Genomic DNA, 16,340 nt, shown 5'->3' on the forward strand with positions numbered 1-16,340 from the left:
ATCACACCATTCAGCCGATCTTGTAATTTACCCAAACTACCCTCCAACTATTGTGGCGAGACACTCTTCACTCATCTGATTTGGGAGCAACCAGTGTATAAAAATCCATCTCTTCAGCACTGCAACCAGTGTATAGAAAAATGTTGAAAGTGTGTGTGTGTGTGGGTTTTTTTTTTTTTCCCCTTATACCCTTTGGCTTGGAAGAAGCTGCTTTTGATCAGATTTTCCAAGTAGACAGCAGTCAAGCGAAAAACAACGAAAACAGCAGTCACCCTGTTCGTTCTTGGGCAAGTTAAAAGTCCATGGTTGAACTACAAATGTGAAAGGAGAGATCACTGTAGTTTTGGCCGTCACAGTATCACAGTTACAGTAGAAAGATGAGATGAGCTTCACAAATTGGATGGAAAATTCAAGAACGTACAGTATAATCCTATAGGCAAAAAGACTGAACGTGATTTATCAGCTTTCGTTGCTCCGTCTTTCACCTTTCTGCCGGGTCTCCAGACTAAATCTTTCCATATTTTTTTCCCCTCCGTGTGTGTTTCTGCTTTGCCTCATTCTACAAGGTCATTCACAAAACCAGACATCTTGACATTTAACTGAGTGTATTTGTTCGGTGTGTTTGCTTATTTCAGAAACCCTTAGCAGAGTATTGCTTGTCCTCAGATCTTTACCCTTGGGAAACAGAAAAATAATAGAAGTTTGTATTCCTCCAGTGAATCTGACACCGCAGTGCTTGGAAGTGAGTTCGAGTCCCAAGTTGAAGCATTTTCATTTGACGAGCCAGGACAGCACAACACGTGCAAGTCCGCTGCTTTGGGGGACGGTCACGTGTCCGGTGCTCGCCGACAACTACCGTAAAATTCACATTCCCGGAGCGCAGTCTCTATCTACAGAATAGAAATGGACTGGATTGGATAAAGAGAAGGTGATTGAGAGTAGGTTGGGTTTGCTTGGCTCGTTTTGGTCCACCTCCTTATCGCTACAGTCTACAACAGATGGCACGCTATTTGAAAAGAGTTTAGGGACAGGGGCGGGGGGCAGCTTGGTTGCGTTCACGCCCACCCCCTTGTGTGGGACAGTGGAACCTGGGGTTGGATGTCAGGGTTGTTGGAGGCAAGAGTCAGAGTGAGGAACGTTTGTTAAGTGGAGCCATCTAGACCACAGTGTTCCGCTGTCGGTAAGGTGGAGGCGGCAAGGCAGTGCCAGATTTCAGGGAGAACTCCGACATGTATTCGGGGTTTTCAGCCACTGCTGGCCGTATGTGTCCGTTCTGCTTATAGAAGAATTTGGCGTTGGTGGAACCACCTTGGGCGCCATCAGGGACCATCTGGTTCGATGATTTTGGGGGCAAGCTGTGCTGCCAGTATTCTGGATTGTCAAAGGTCACCTTGAGCTTCTTCCCACTGGCTTTCCCTGACATCTGTCCTCCATGCTTCAGCATGCTGGCGGGGTGCACGGTCCCGTGGATCTGGTAGGCTGGCAGGCTGCCGTGCCCGATCGTGGCTGAAGGGGGAAGGCCGCCTCCTGACTGGCACACCTGGGATTGGGTTTTAGCTCCTGTTTGGCTCTGCGTGGCGGAGCCGCCACCTGGATGGCCAGGTTGTCCTGGAGCTTTGATCGTATGCTGGCCATGGAGGATGTGGGTGGGTGGGCCATGGTGGCAAGGCATGCCAGATGGAGAGGGCTGGGCAGTGGGGAGTGGGTAGTGGGGCAGGCTGGTCTGGATTATAAGAGGGAGGTGGGAGCCTGAGGTTGTGGCTGAGATGGATGAAGGAGGCTGGGTGGGAAGGGGCAGACCATTTCTCCTCAGGGCTTCCAGGCCCAGCTCAGCAGGGCTGTGGAAGGTGTTGAGGTAGAGGGGCTCGTTGATGTACTCGTCCTCTCCTTTGGGTTGACTGTTGGGTGTGCTGTGGTAGCCCGGGTTGTCCAAGGCATGGATCTCGCCGTTTTTACGCCGCGAGACGAATGGGTTCTCCTCAATCGGATTCAGGTATTCTGTAGCACACATCACAACAAGGAAGGAAGAGAGGGAAGGACAGAAGAGAAAATAAGATGAGGAGTTAAAGACAACAGGCTGGAACAACAACAAGTTTACAGAAACGAGCGGAGAAAACAAAAGAAATTGAAGGAAGAAAGAACAGAAACCGCTGTCTAATGAGGAAAAAGATGGAAATGATAATGGTAATAATGGCAGCCACTCAGGACCACAAAGGCAGCTTGCCAGCAGTTCTTTGGCACTGGAAGCTCCATCTGCCGGGGGTGAAAATGCCAGCAAATGACCCCTCTTCACTGCTTCCAAGTGCTATAATAGTGGGGTGCTAAACCTATTGATTTTGCCCACTCTTTCGCTCCTTGACATTGCATCAGATGCATTTTGCTGCAGGCTTTGTTATATTTTGAGCTTCTCAAAAAAAAAAAAAAAAAAAAAAATCAAAGACGGTGGTGTGAAAGACGAGTGGACGGACTGAATTATGATCAAAGGCAACACACAACTGTAGTAGGAGCAGACGTGCACCGCTGTAGACGAAAACCCAGCAGGAATTTCAATCAATGAAATTGATGTGAAATAAGATGACAGGAGAAGTAAAGCACAATGAAACATATTTATTCTGTGAATGAGCGGAGGAAAAGTACGCTTGGCGGGTATTCACGGCACGTTGTTTTACATTTAAATTGTGTTTCTGTTTGTGCACCAGCAGGAGAGATTATGGTGCAGATTATCGCCAACTCTTTTTTCTGCTGCACCCTGCGACTTGCTGTTTTTTAGTTTTTATTAGCGAAAAATGAATATAATGGGGTGAGGTTAAAATTTAATACTGCGGTGAAGCCAACATTATCTCGAAAATGTAGGTGTGTATCTTCATCACACAACATCCTGCAAAGCTGCAGAATTTCTAACTGGGGTTATTTTAGCCTCTCGAAAGCAATTTTGCTTGTTCAAAAGGCTCTTGAAAATTACTTGACTTGACTCTCACGCCCACTAAGTGATTTCATTGGCTACAGCTTTCAGTTCTCAGTGTGTTTTGTTTTAGTGTGTTACCTGAGGAGCTCTTGTCCTTCATTGGGGTCATGTATCCATCCTCATCTGTGTCCCCTCTCGATGTTCTGTCCCCGAGGAAGATGGTTGGGTCAGCGCTGTACCTCTGGCCCCCGCCGTCCTCGCCGCCGGTCTGGCTCAGGTTCTTTTTATGCAGGCTCCCGTTACAGCGCTGGTCCTCCAGGGCTGGTCCCGAGCCGCCTGCCGCTTCCTGGTTCATGCAGGCTTGGGCGCCAGCCATGGAGGCCTCCGCAGGGTTGGGACCACCATCTCGATAGCCGAACTGGTTCTGAGGAAAAGGGTGAGTCAGGTGGTGCAGATATGGATATATGATATAGACATATGGAGACTGAAACGCATTTTCTATGACACTGTGTGTCTGTAGTTCAATTGCAGTTCAACAAACAATCGCATTGAGGTGCGTCAATCCCTAAAATAATAAAAGGTTGAGTCAGTTTGTGCCACCTGCAGCAAAGAAAAAGCTGCTTGTTGAAGGTTAAAAGTTCTGCTGGTGTAGTCATCAGCCTTGAGGGACTGTGAGGAGCAGACAGGCAACGCTACAATTCAAAAACCTGAAAATAAAAAGAAATAATAAAAATCCCCGAAAGAAAATACAAAACATGACATGTGAAGCAAAGGGCTTCTTGCGGTGCTGCTTTCAGTTGCCGTGGGCTATTTAACCCAGGCCTGCTCCTCAGCAACGCTGCCAACTGCTCACACTGCAGCGGCAATTACAGGAAGCGGAGCAACAAAACACAGAAAAAAGACATGTCCTGGAGTTATATCTGTCCACCTACTCCCACTGTCTTCCTCCAATCAGCTCCTCACTACTCCTTTTCTGTTTATCCCTTCTTCAAAGCCATTAATTATCTGTTGTCTGTATTGGACTGTGTCTGCAATGTTGAGAGCAGAATAACCAACTTTCCTTTGCAGAGTCAGCCTTCAGAAGGATCTGAGTGAATTCCTCTTCTTGATTTTGGACATGTGGTGTTTTATTAGTTGTTTTGGCTGCTTAAGTTCCAATTTTTTGACAAAGGGCACAAGCACTGAGGACCACCCGGGCGAATGGCTGCGTTTCTTCGAGTGCACGTATTTGTTGGTTCGCAAAGAGCCGTCAGCAAATGGTTAGGTCACGAGGGTAAAGGTGTGTGAGATGCAGAGCCTTGGATTGGAGGCACGTGGTGCATACTGCAGAGCAAACACAGCCAAGCCGGCACTCATCTTCTATTAGTAAACGGCTCCGGCATTTTAAGAGAGCGTCTGTTGTTTGCTTCTGGAGCTCTGAGTAATGAAACCTGGGGCCTGGGGACTAAGAGCATAAAGAGTCCAGGTTTAAGCCACACATGCCAGGAAGCAAATGATGGAGGTGGGCCATTAGCGGAGGCAAATCATCAGTGTATTGTGTATAAGTTCTTATCCACCTTGAGAACTTGTAGAGGACAGTGAGTTGGACAGTTATTGCCTTAAGAGATGAGTAAATATTATTTTTAGAGGTTAAAGAGAAAATAGTTAAAAAGAAAGTTTTTTACAAGGAGCTGTAGCGTGTTGTTATGGCAGAACATTCACTTCCAAATATGTATGATGGCATTTTAATGTATTTTAGAGAAACACTCCAAACACTAAACACACTAAAAATGTAATTGTATACGTTACTCAGTGAAAGCCCTGTTTGCTGTCATTGTGGTTCACAAAAAACATGGATTTCGAAATGTTCCTTATTTCTGAGCTAAAACCTTTGCAAACCATAATAACCTAAGAGAAGTACATATGTTTGGGTTTTTGGAGAGCTGATTTGAAGTTTCTATCTTTATCTGATCAAGAGTTCTGCTCAATCTTTTGAGCGATAATAAAGCCTCTAATGCTCTAAATATTTTATCGTCCATGTCTCTCTGTCACTACAATAAACTCAGACTAACTTTTCCTCATGCTGAGATTTTGAAAAATAAAGGATGGACACAGCAATGCTCCGGTGAAGGGGGTCAGACTGATAGAACGATTGTATAGACAGAGGTTGGAAAGTGTCGTGTGCCTGCACCTCCGGCTTGATGAGGTTCAAAGACATCAACAATCTCAAGGCTGCGGCGTACACAGACAGCGTCCTTACCCTGTTGGAGTCGACCCGAGGCCTGGTGGGGTGTGACTGAGCGGTCATGTTGAAACCTTGAGGCACCAGATACTCCTCAGCGTCCATCAAGTCATCAAGGTCCTCTTCGTCCAGAAGGCTTTGGAAGAACTTGCTGTCGTTGGGGCTGGGAAGCTTCATGCGGTCGTCCCCCTGAGGAGCACAACCATCATCAATATCAGCGCAAAAAAAGTGCTAAACAATATTTTCTTCTGCAGCAACATTAAGTCATCCACTGGCGAACGCACCTGGATGACCAGGTATCGCTGGGGGTCACGGGCCATTCGGCAAAACTCAGCGGCCAGCTCCTTGAACTTCGGCCTGCTGTCTGCGTCGATCATCCAGCCTGGGAAAAGAAAGAAAGAAAAAGAAGTTAGAGATGGAAATATATGGATGGTTTATGGATGGAAGGAAGCCTCAGGACCAAAATGGCCGAGTGTGTCCCATGTTTTCAACTCCCACAGCAAACAAGGACACTTAAGTAAAGTAAGTAGCTGCTTAATGAAAGACCTCATGAATCAATCAGTAACAGCACCACACCAGTGACACAGTAAATGACCTTTATTTCTCTTTTATAGATGAATAAAATCCCCTGAAAAGTAAAATTGGGACTTTAATAAGATCTAATCTTAATTTACCTAAAGAGCGCAAAATAAGCAAGAGTTATTTTCACTTTTATTACCTCCTATTCATCCAAGGGCGAAGTGCCTCGCTCCAGGAGTTTTAAGGGAAGAGAAAAGCGTTTTTCATTTTGGTCTAACATTTCTCTCCCCGAGGCCATGGCTGTTGTGAACACACAAAGCCCCGGTAGGTGAAGTCAAACGCCAGGTGGTGTCTTGGCTTGGATTATACAGGAAGCAACGTGTGCCGCCGAACTCAGAGTCTGCATCCTGATTACATATTCTCCAACTGTGGTAACTAAAGTGGGGTCTCTAACAGCCCTGAAGGGGAGGAGGAGGTGGAGGGGGGGCAGCAGAGACGATCTGTAGATGTCCAGTCAGCGGTAATTGATCCATTTTACTTTATTCAAGATTTAGCACTTCAATTCAAAACTAACACATTGCACTGAAAGTGCTTCTAAGCCGTCTTTGTTGTGTTCGCTCACTTCGTCTAATATCTTCTCCTGCCACCCCACGCAGGCACATTACCAAAATGAGCTGCAATTAACCCAGCAATCAAACTCCATTTCAAATTTATTGGGGTGGCGGCGAGGCGAGGAGGAGGGGTTGGTGCGGCGTGAAAGCACGGCGCATTGCAAACAGCGGCTCTCAGTCAACGTGTAATTAGAATGATTGTGGACGATTGCTGAGCCTCCTCCCAGGCAGCTGATGGGGTGACGTACCGTGACCCGTTTCGGCCATCTCTCATCACCACCGTTCTGAAATCTACCTGACATCACCTGAGCCTGATTGCAGCGCACTGTGGGTAAAAACGAGCAGCATTAAGAAGCTTTGATGTAAATTGAGAGTGCATAGTATTTCAGCTGCTTCCGAAGATACGGGAATCCCTTTGAACTCACCATTTCTAATTTTTTTTTTTTTTTACATAGCACACAGAAGTTATCTGCTTCAATGCAACAAAAAGAATGAGCCGGCATTGTTATTACGCTAAATGGCTGCGGGGCTTTCACCAACTGCTTATGCGCTGTCAAAAGCCATTGGCAATAGTTTTTCATTTGGAAAAAAACAAAAACAAAAACAACAAAAAACAAAAAACAGTTAGATATGACATTTTGCTTGGATTAAATTTTTTGTCACGGGAATATGTTTTGATATCGGGCTCCAAGTTGGATCCCATCAGTCTCTTTGAGCACATTTGCCATTTTGAGCCCTCTGCTGTTATCCTCGTACAGAGCGAATCACAATCAGTGCACAAGCGGTAAAAGTTTTAAATTGACAGATATACAGCCTGCCAATTATAGGGAGTATATTGATGGTGCTGATTCGTGTAAAGAAAGAAAGAAAGAAAAAAAAGAAGAAGAATACTGAAAGTGATAACTGAAAAAAAAAACCAAAGAACTGAAATGGGGAAAAGTCGTTGGGGAGAAGTTGATGTGGGGCTATTTTGACGAGGTGCTCAGCCAACGGCAGAAGACGGGGAGTGGCACAAAGTCACTCTGTCACAGTTCAGTTCAGATGGGGAGGAGCGCTGACCAGACCGGCGTGGGCAAACGGACAGCCAAGCAGCCGTTAGCTGGCAGGCCTCGGAGCATGGACTGGCGCATGTACCTGGACCGTGTCCTGGAAATCTGGGAGGGTGGTTCCCTCAGCAGCCGTGTAGCCGACACCAGAACCAGGACTGGGATCCATGGGAGGATGAAGAGAAGGGGAGTTTTTTGGACCAGCTGTACGGAGCTGGAGGGAGAGTTGGGGGGGTTGTGGCTGTCCAGATGGAAGACGGCATGAACGAGGAAGTGGGTAAAGTGAGGACGTGTCCGCATGTTGCAGAACAAGAACCAGCACAGAGCCACGGTTTTTGTGTAATCGCCGATTCATTTATTTGTCTCTTTTTTTTTTTTTTCCCCTATTCTTTCCTCTCTCTGCTCCAGCCTGGAATCAAAGCCCCACCACTCAAATAACACCTCACCGGATGAATATTAAAAACATGAACTGCTTTATTAAACTGCAACTCATCTGTGACAGTTGCAGCACTGCACAAGCAGGATTTCGAAATGAAAAATAATAAAAATAAATAAGATTATGCTTGTGTGTATTACGTATGCTGATCTCCAACATTGTATTTAACATAGGTACAACTCTAAACTAAGTAGTCCAACATCTTTATATATAGCTATTGCTATTATTTTTCACTAATTGGATATAACCATAGACTTTGACGCCACTGGAGCAGTTTTGAGACTCAAATTGAGCTGCTGTGCTGTTGTCATCATGGCAGAACTTGACTCCCAGTTTGTGGGAATTAAAGTGGACCGAGAAGGTGCACTTTAATTCTTCATCAAGCACAAAGCAAGCAAGTTATAAAGTCACCTGCTGTACAGCTGCCATAAAGGACAGACTAAGCCGATGATATCAAATATCCTTTTTTTGTACTGGGCTGACATTTTACGGCTCACGTTTTGACATTGGGAGACTCAGTTCTAAGTAAGAAAGGGAAAACATTTTTTCCCTGAAGGCATCAAACTACTTCTCTAATTTATTTTACTTGAATACAGTTTTTGTGTAAATCAGCAGATAAATTGTGATGTACGTTATCATTACGGATGAAGGAAGGGCTTGATTAATCCCTCGGGAATCTTCACAGCAGTAATGATTGTGAAATGGACCGTTTTGTACGGCGGCATTACAGCATTTATTAAAATCTTATTAAAACCTTCTTCAGCGCTTCTTGGCTCCTGTGAATCATATTTTCCCCCCACATTCCTCTTTGTGAGTGTATTTATATGGCTAACTGTTTTTGTGAGCACGTTGTTTTTTTTATTATTTTTGCTGTTGTTTGTTTTCTTACATTTGACCATGACCATGTAGACGTCGATGGTGCAAATGGGCGGCTGGGGCAGACGCTCCCCCTTCTCCAGGATGTCCGGGATTTCGCGCGTGGGGATGCCGTCGTATGGCTTGCCTCCGAATGTCATCAGCTCCCAGATGGTCACTCCTTTGAGTCGAGGATGTTGGAAGGGAAGAAAACCAGAGAAGAGGGAGAGAGAGAGAGAGGAAGAAAAAAAAAAAAAAAGCACAAGAGACTGACAGGTGAGCGCAACTCAAACAACTAGAAATGCAGGAAAACAGGATTTTGGGTCTCTTGCTTCCTCCCACGGGTATGAGCACCCACCGTAACTCCACACGTCACTCTGATGGGTGAACTTCCTGTAGTGAATGCACTCCAGGGCCATCCATTTAATGGGCATCTGCGGAGAGACAGATGAGGGATGATGAAGAAAAATGCAAAAGGCAAAAAAAATAAACAAAAAAACCTTCCTGTTTCGTCTTGTTATTTGAATCACAGACAATTTTATATGGCGCCTCTTTGAAGAACAGGTAGCCCCGTCTTTCAATCTTGTGTTTGTGAACTATTGAGATTGCTTTCAAGCACAGTTTCGCGCTGCTCATTATTACTCAAGTACTGTGATTGATTAGCTTCATTCTAACCAAGGCATCATCAATAGTGGGCACCAAACTCATTTTTAAGATACTAAATTAGATTGTGTTGGCTATTTGTCTCACATTATCTCAGTAGCTATAGCAGCTATAGGTGTAGGCGAGGCTGTTTGTGAAATAGCAATAAAAACAAGTCCTTAGATACCTCTGACAAGGACACTGGCACATATTGCCGTTTGATTTCCACATTGACGTCAGCAAGGAACGCTCAGCCGCTGAAGCCACTGAGCAAAGCAATTACTCGGCCTATTGCATGTGAACGCACATATGCACAAACGCATACATGTGCCGGTCATTTCAATTGCAGCCCGTCCCCTCAGTTGCAGGAGCCTCACACGTGTGTGTTCTCTTCAGGGAAATGAAAAAGGAAATGCTTCAGGTTGGAAATGTGATACGGTGCCTCTGTTTTCATCTTCTGTTGATTCATCTCCCGTGGCATAACTGTGTTAATGGCAACACATGAAGATGTGCTGACAACGGCTCTCATTTATCGAGGCATCAATGAACACCGACATGGAGTCAATCACTCAGATGGTTGCATCAGGCTTGCAAGGTTTATGGAAATCCTTCTTTTCCTGGATGCAGTGGCTACCTGCACGCAGCCAGCTAAGCGGATGCCGCAATGAAATTTAATAAAGAGAGCTGATCGGGACAATTTGCATAGTAAGTCTTCAGCGAGGGAAAAAGACGGGCTTCTGATAAATGCGGTTTGGATTCCCAAACAAAATAAACCAACTTGAAGTGTGGCTGCACTATTTTTTTTGGATGAAGCGCTTCCAAACTGCATATTGCTGAAACAAGGTTCACCAGAGGTTGCTTGATCAAAACAAGCTTGCGGATTTGAATGAATCACTCTGTGGCTCCCAAAAATAGAAGTATGTGTGGCTTTTCTCTGCTGAAATAATCGTGACAGATTAGATGATTCAAGAAAATAAAATGATGTGGTCATTTGTCACAGTGAACATGCGCACGCCTGCACTTACACCAACCTTGCCGCCGTCCGCGTTGTACTCCTTCTCATCGGCATCCAGCAGCCGCGCCAGGCCGAAGTCGGTGATCTTGATGTGATTGGGAGACTTCACCAGCACATTCCTGGCTGCCAGGTCCCTGTGAACCAGCCTCCTCTCCTCTAGGTACATCATCCCCTAAGAGCGAGAGAGCAATAAAAGAGAATTTAAAAAAAAAAAGGCAGGAAAGCGAGGACTGTGATTGTTGATGCGGTAAATGACAGCACGATCATAGAATGATTGTCATAACTCATCAACATTAACGGCACAGCCTTGCAGACGTGTGGATGGAATCTTTCATTGTTGTCGTACTTCATGTAGATGACTGTGAAAGACAAAAAGAATCGTCGGCAGTTTTAACGGCATTGAGATGTCAGGAACTTGGACTTGTCGATCAGGAACACAGCGGAGAGGCTTTTTGAAATCGAAATACCAAAACCTTTCTCGACCCCAAGGTTGTTTTTTTTTTTTTTTTTTTTTTTTGTTTATTTATTTTTGCAGCTCAGAGAATTCAGCAAACATGTCAGATATTTGTGTGTTATAACTGCTGCAAATATTTGAAGCGTGGCAGATAGCTCAGGCATTAGCTGTCTAACTCGTGTCATCTTTATCTCCATCTACTTCTTGGAAACTGTCCAACTCAAGGGTGATGTTGTTTGGTCCAAAACTGACATGTTACCTCCACATTCTCAACGACTGGGGCCATTTTCAAGATGGCGTGGCACTGAGAGGATTTGGTGTCCTACTTGTTCACAATGGCTGTGAAATGGGCAAATCAAAGTGAAGGAGGGGGGGGCAAAAAAAACAAAAACAAAACAGCAACAACAAAGCCTCGAATGGAGTGAATGGCAACTTCGCTTTGCAGCCTTGATTTTGTTGCTCAATGGCCTGGAAGGAGCGTGGACTTTTGACAGCTACACAACCCCCCCTCCCCCCCCGCCCGTCGCCACTGCGCTCATACATGAAGCCTTACTTCATCGCACAAGTAGGGGGGGAGAAAAAAAAAAAAAAAAAAAAAAAAAGCCTCACAAGATCACAGGCAGACAAATGGAAAACGCAAACACACACACTTGTCCTGTTTTCTTCACGATTTGACAGATGCACGAGGTGAGGACCCACCCACCCACATACGCGCACACGCATGCCTTCTGTGCTTGTCGTCAAAACAAAAGAGGCGAGTGGAAAGATGAGGCTGGGCCAATTGAAGTGCATTAGACTGGATATTAAACAAGTGGATGCCACTTTGCAGGTGGATCAATAAAAACACCTTCGCGAGGAGGGACGTGGTCATTGCACTCAGCAGACGATGAAAAACATCAAACTCAGCCCACGCCTCTGCTGAAGTGAGAGAATCATTGAAATACCTGAGGTAAAAACACTTCATATACGTGCATCCGTATGTGTGTGTGTGTGCGCAAGAAACATATCGAGTCACGATGTGTTGAGATGCCCCCCCCACCCCTCCACCGCCTTTCAGACAAATGTGAGGATAAATCGATAGCGCCGATGTCTGGCTCGCTTCTGGCTGAGCCCTCATCCATCATCCTCTGGCCGCGTGGAGACAGACGGGTTGTCGCACTCATAGACGCACAGCGTGGTGACAGAGATCACCTCCAGACCACCTATTCGGTAAAGCAAGATTATATTTCACCAAACACACTTGATCACTTTTGTGATATTTCTATCTGTCATCCTGCTTCCATGCATTAGAGGATCCTTCTCCTCCAGGACACTTCCCTCCTCCTTGTTCTGTGTCCCTCTATCTGTTAACACCTCAACAATATGAGACGAAATGCTGGGACAAGGCCGAAATTATCCCCCTCCTCCACCCTTTTCCTGAAGTGTATTTAAAATAGATTACTTCTCTGGGATTCGGGCAGGCGATCAATAACAATGCTGATTACAATAAGCCCAAAGACGACCGGACCACGCAATATTTATCCCCGATGTCGACGTTGTGAGGAATTAAGAATCAATGGCCCACACGGTCCATTAATACACTTCGACTTAAAGTGACGGGGCAATGAGGGGAGGCCATCGCAATGACAGGGGGGAATGTACAGCCGCTCAAGGAGCCAATTAATTTTCAGCCACTCCAGGCGGTAAACACCAGCATCCAACCGGATGATGTGGGGGCAGGCTCAGTTCCAGGTCGAGAAGGTTCCGCTGATTGTGCTGCCTTAATGCTGCTAAGGTGTTACAATCCCCAGAGACCTGACACCTTTAAGAATGGAAGTGGAACAGGATAATTTGTGATTAAATAACCTGTAGATCACACAACAATCTGTGGAGGAAGTAATTAGACCTGCCAGGTTTGGTAAACAACATTGTAATTCTGTTTGGACACGCTGACAGAGCACATAATTCTTCCTTTTATAGATCTGGATGCGTCAGCCACTTAACAGCCACATACAAAACGACAATATACATTTGACAGGTCGAGATGGTTCCTGTCACCTTTTACAGGGGCTTTGGCGTTGTGCTCTGTGCATGTCGGGCCATAGATAAAAGAATGGAAACTTAAAGTGGGAACAGCATGACATGGTGAAGTAATACCGCCTGCAATTTGCAGTTTTTAAACCAGAAGAAGCCACATTTAGAGGGGAAGGTGGAGCTGAAAGGGACCTGCTCTGTACACTATTCTGATTAGGACAGTCTGTCAATCAAACTGTAGCCACGCCCCTGACAAACACCCTACTTTATGGTCTATTTTCCTCTGAATGGGAGCACCATTTGAAGCAAGAAAAAAAAGTTTACTACTTACTAAAAATCAAGTGAGAAGGAGAAAACATTTCCCATAGATTTCAAAACAATTAAAAAAATGATCTTTGAACATTTGCATTGAATCAGCATTTGCATAGACTGTAAAATGAGAATCTGCATAATCGTCTCTCATTTTTGCGAGAAGAAATTGTAAAGGAGCCAAACAAAATAAAGCTGTAGCCCGTCTTCCTGCCACTTCCTGCTCTCTCTTTCTCTCAACCATGACTTTTATGCTCAAAAGCAAAGCTTCCTGCCTCAGAGGAGAGGCTATATTCAGCACAGTGTACCACTCAAAGACTTCAAAAGTACATTTTCTGACCTTCAGAGGGGAGGCTACATACGCGGCGTTGATGGACGAAATGCGCGAGCAAAATGCATCTTGTCTGTTTCATTTCCCAACAAACTACAATGAAAACCTAAACTTCTTGTGCCACATTTGCGTGTGAAAAGAAACCCGACCATGCTGAAGGTAAAGCGTCTCCTTTTGAAGAATAAGCAAGCTTCCAGACCAACAATCCACATGAAGGTCTCACAGGTTCATGTCAAAGGACTAAAGCACTGGCTGAATTTCCAGTCCCTGCGAAGTGCATCTGACAGCCTGTGACACCATGAGCTGGAACGATTAGATTGCAACACCGAACCTGAAAGTGACTTGGGGAAAAAAAAAAAAAAAAAAAGGGAAGGCAGTGAGCATGAAGAGCTTTCAAGGGCATCTGGACACATTCACTCACAACTTGTACCTTTTAAAAGTCCTAATTTTTTAAGTTACCGAAGCAAAACCTTTGCTTTTTGTTTGACAGGAAAATAAAACAGAGCTTGACAGGTTGTGGGAAAGGAGCTGAACTATGACATCGAGGCTTGGAGTGCAGGTTTCCCCTTCCACTGCCCCTTTGTTTAAGCTGCAAGATAAAAACCCGGAATGTTACTGTATTGTGAGTCTTTTTTTGCTTTGTGTGATAGTTAATGAGTGAATCCCATCAACAAGCAACAGTGACACATTTGTCCAGTTTTGTGAGGTCCTTGAACCCTTTGTGAGATGCCCCCCCCCCCCTCCCACCAGTCACAGCAAGTGGAGCTTTGCGAGACGGTGCATTTAAGGTTAAGGGCCCATCAGCACTGTTGGACATCCCAAATGACACTGTTTTCAGCCCTTAGAAGGTGAAGTGCTGTTGTAGTAGTTAGATTTATTAATTTATTTATTTTTGTGCCAAAAATAATGTACTTTGCTGAACCTTTCAAGAGCAGGTGAGAAAAGACCTTTTGTAAGAGTCAGCTTTAGGCGCCGAGTTAGCTCCTCTGATTTTTCTCTGAATATTCTTCTGACACATATCACACAAATCGCCACTCGCGTGTTTTTGTGCCATTCATGAAGTAGTTCATTCTCCTCTAATTCAAACTGCATGCATTTCAGGGTTGTGAAGTATCTACAGGTGCTAAAAGTTTTCTAAAGCGAACACACCAGACAAGGCCATGGCTGTGCCACAACCCATTAGCAGCTCTTCTAAGAAGACTAAAGATCTGAGTCTTCGGTAATGGATGAGAAGAAGAGCAGGAAAAGAGGAAGCAGGGTAGTGTAGAACTGCAGGGTGCGAAGACCTCAGTGGGGGTAGGAATAAAATGCTGAATATAAAGGAAAGCTGAGGGATGGTAAGTGGCGGAAGGAGAAGGACAGAGTACAGCAGGTAATGAAGATCACTCAGGTTTTCAGCAGGTATGGTGTCAGACAAACAATGACATGATGTGGTTTTACGTGATTTTTTTTCACGTTTGTTGCCAGGCAACATCCTCTTTTGAGGAAGTCCATCAGTGGGCAATGAGTCTTAATGATGAAAGTAGAAGTTGCTTCGGGAATTCATGTCAGGGAAAGCAAAAAACAAACAAACAAACAAAAAAAAAACAAAAAACAAAAAGAAAGAAAGAAAGAAACATGCTCAGTTTCTTACAGCAAGCAGAAGATGGCGGCGGCGGTGGTGGTGGGGGGTGATAACAGCCCCACCACCCATCTCCTTCTGAAGGCTCTGCTGCAAAGCACACAGAGCGAGTAAAGATGTGGCAACAATGTGAGCAATATGGGGCTGTCCGCTGGCTGGGAACCGGGAGCGGCGCGATAAGAAACGCGTACAATAGGCCCGCTCAGGTGGCGCAGGTGGTCATCTGTCATGTGCTAGGAGCTGCGAGGGAGATAGAATGGAAAGCATTCCCACAGAGCTGGCAGCCTCCAAATCATGAGTGTGGAAAAAAAAAACAAACAAACAAAACCCCTGTGTGTGTTCGCATTGTGTGCGTGGGAAAGAAAAAAAAAAAAAAAAACATTGAAGGGGAGTGAGATGGTCCAAGTGCATCCATTCACATGAATCCATAACACTCAGGAATTTTACTCTGAAATACTGTTATTAAAGCCAGGTAAAATTTATTATAACCATTCACAAGCTGGTTCAGGGCAATTTGGAAAGATGGGGGGCAAAGAGACGTTTTCGATGATGTTCGAATTGTCTCAACCTGAATTCAATGCAGCTTCAAACTGCACCAGCAGATGGTTAATGAACGATTCAGGTGCATGCGACATATAGAATGACAGCTCAGCGGTGGCGTGGAAATCAGCGTAAATGCCCATTTACTGTGCATTCAGCCGTCCTGGAACCACAGTGCGAGAACAAAACAAAAACAAATGGCACCTATCTATCATCCTCAGCCGACGTGAGCGCGTTTACGATGTGTATGTCGGATGAAGCGCGCGGGCGAAATTCTCTGAGGCGGGAGCGGATTTGAAAACTGGTGTCGGAACTTAGTGGCGCTTGATATGTTCCTGCTTCCACCTTTAGTTGTATCCACCTCGAGAGAGAGAACCAAATGTAAAACTATCTGAGCTCTGTCACCATGATCTCAGCTGCCCTGTGGGACGGAGAGATCCCTCCAAAATGTCACTGTGCAGGCAATAAAAGACCGCTGCTGGCAAATTTGCATGAGCAAATGTCAATAATTTTTTGGCTGCTGCAGTGGAATTAGAAAGGAGAGAAGCGTTGGGCAGGAACTTTTTTGATCAGTGAGATACATTCCCGCTTTTCTGCATCACATTGCAATTCAAAGAAGAAGAAGAAGGAGGTTAAATTGATGCAGCCTCCCAGCCAAATGTCCTTCGCCTGGCGACAATGGGAGCCATGCGTCAATTAGCATCGCTCAAGCGCCACCCTGTGAAGTTTGAAATCTCCTGTGGGCAACCACGGGGAGGGTAATGATGGGTTTCATCAACAGCTCAGCAGCGCCTGAGCGCGACAGGTGGACCAAACAGAGAG

General features: G+C 45.2%; 1 protein-coding gene across 1 annotated transcript in view; it reads right to left on the minus strand.

Annotated features, from left to right (window-relative positions):
* Window positions 1-312: 312 nt before the first annotated feature.
* Window positions 313-16,340, minus strand: part of LOC115051213 (receptor tyrosine-protein kinase erbB-4) — a 94,839-nt gene continuing 78,811 nt past the window's right edge. The window contains exons 20-27 of the mRNA XM_029514557.1: window positions 10,267-10,422; window positions 8,952-9,027; window positions 8,628-8,774; window positions 5,411-5,508; window positions 5,145-5,315; window positions 3,044-3,329; window positions 1,801-1,998; window positions 313-1,416 (exon numbers count right to left, since the gene is read on the minus strand). Coding sequence (XP_029370417.1) covers window positions 1,157-1,416; window positions 1,801-1,998; window positions 3,044-3,329; window positions 5,145-5,315; window positions 5,411-5,508; window positions 8,628-8,774; window positions 8,952-9,027; window positions 10,267-10,422 — 1,392 coding nt within the window. The 3' untranslated portion in view covers window positions 313-1,156. The remainder of the gene's footprint in view (window positions 1,417-1,800; window positions 1,999-3,043; window positions 3,330-5,144; window positions 5,316-5,410; window positions 5,509-8,627; window positions 8,775-8,951; window positions 9,028-10,266; window positions 10,423-16,340) is intronic.

This window comes from Echeneis naucrates, chromosome 2 (genome assembly GCF_900963305.1).
Source record: "Echeneis naucrates chromosome 2, fEcheNa1.1, whole genome shotgun sequence".
Taxonomy (NCBI): Eukaryota; Metazoa; Chordata; class Actinopteri; order Carangiformes; family Echeneidae; genus Echeneis; species Echeneis naucrates.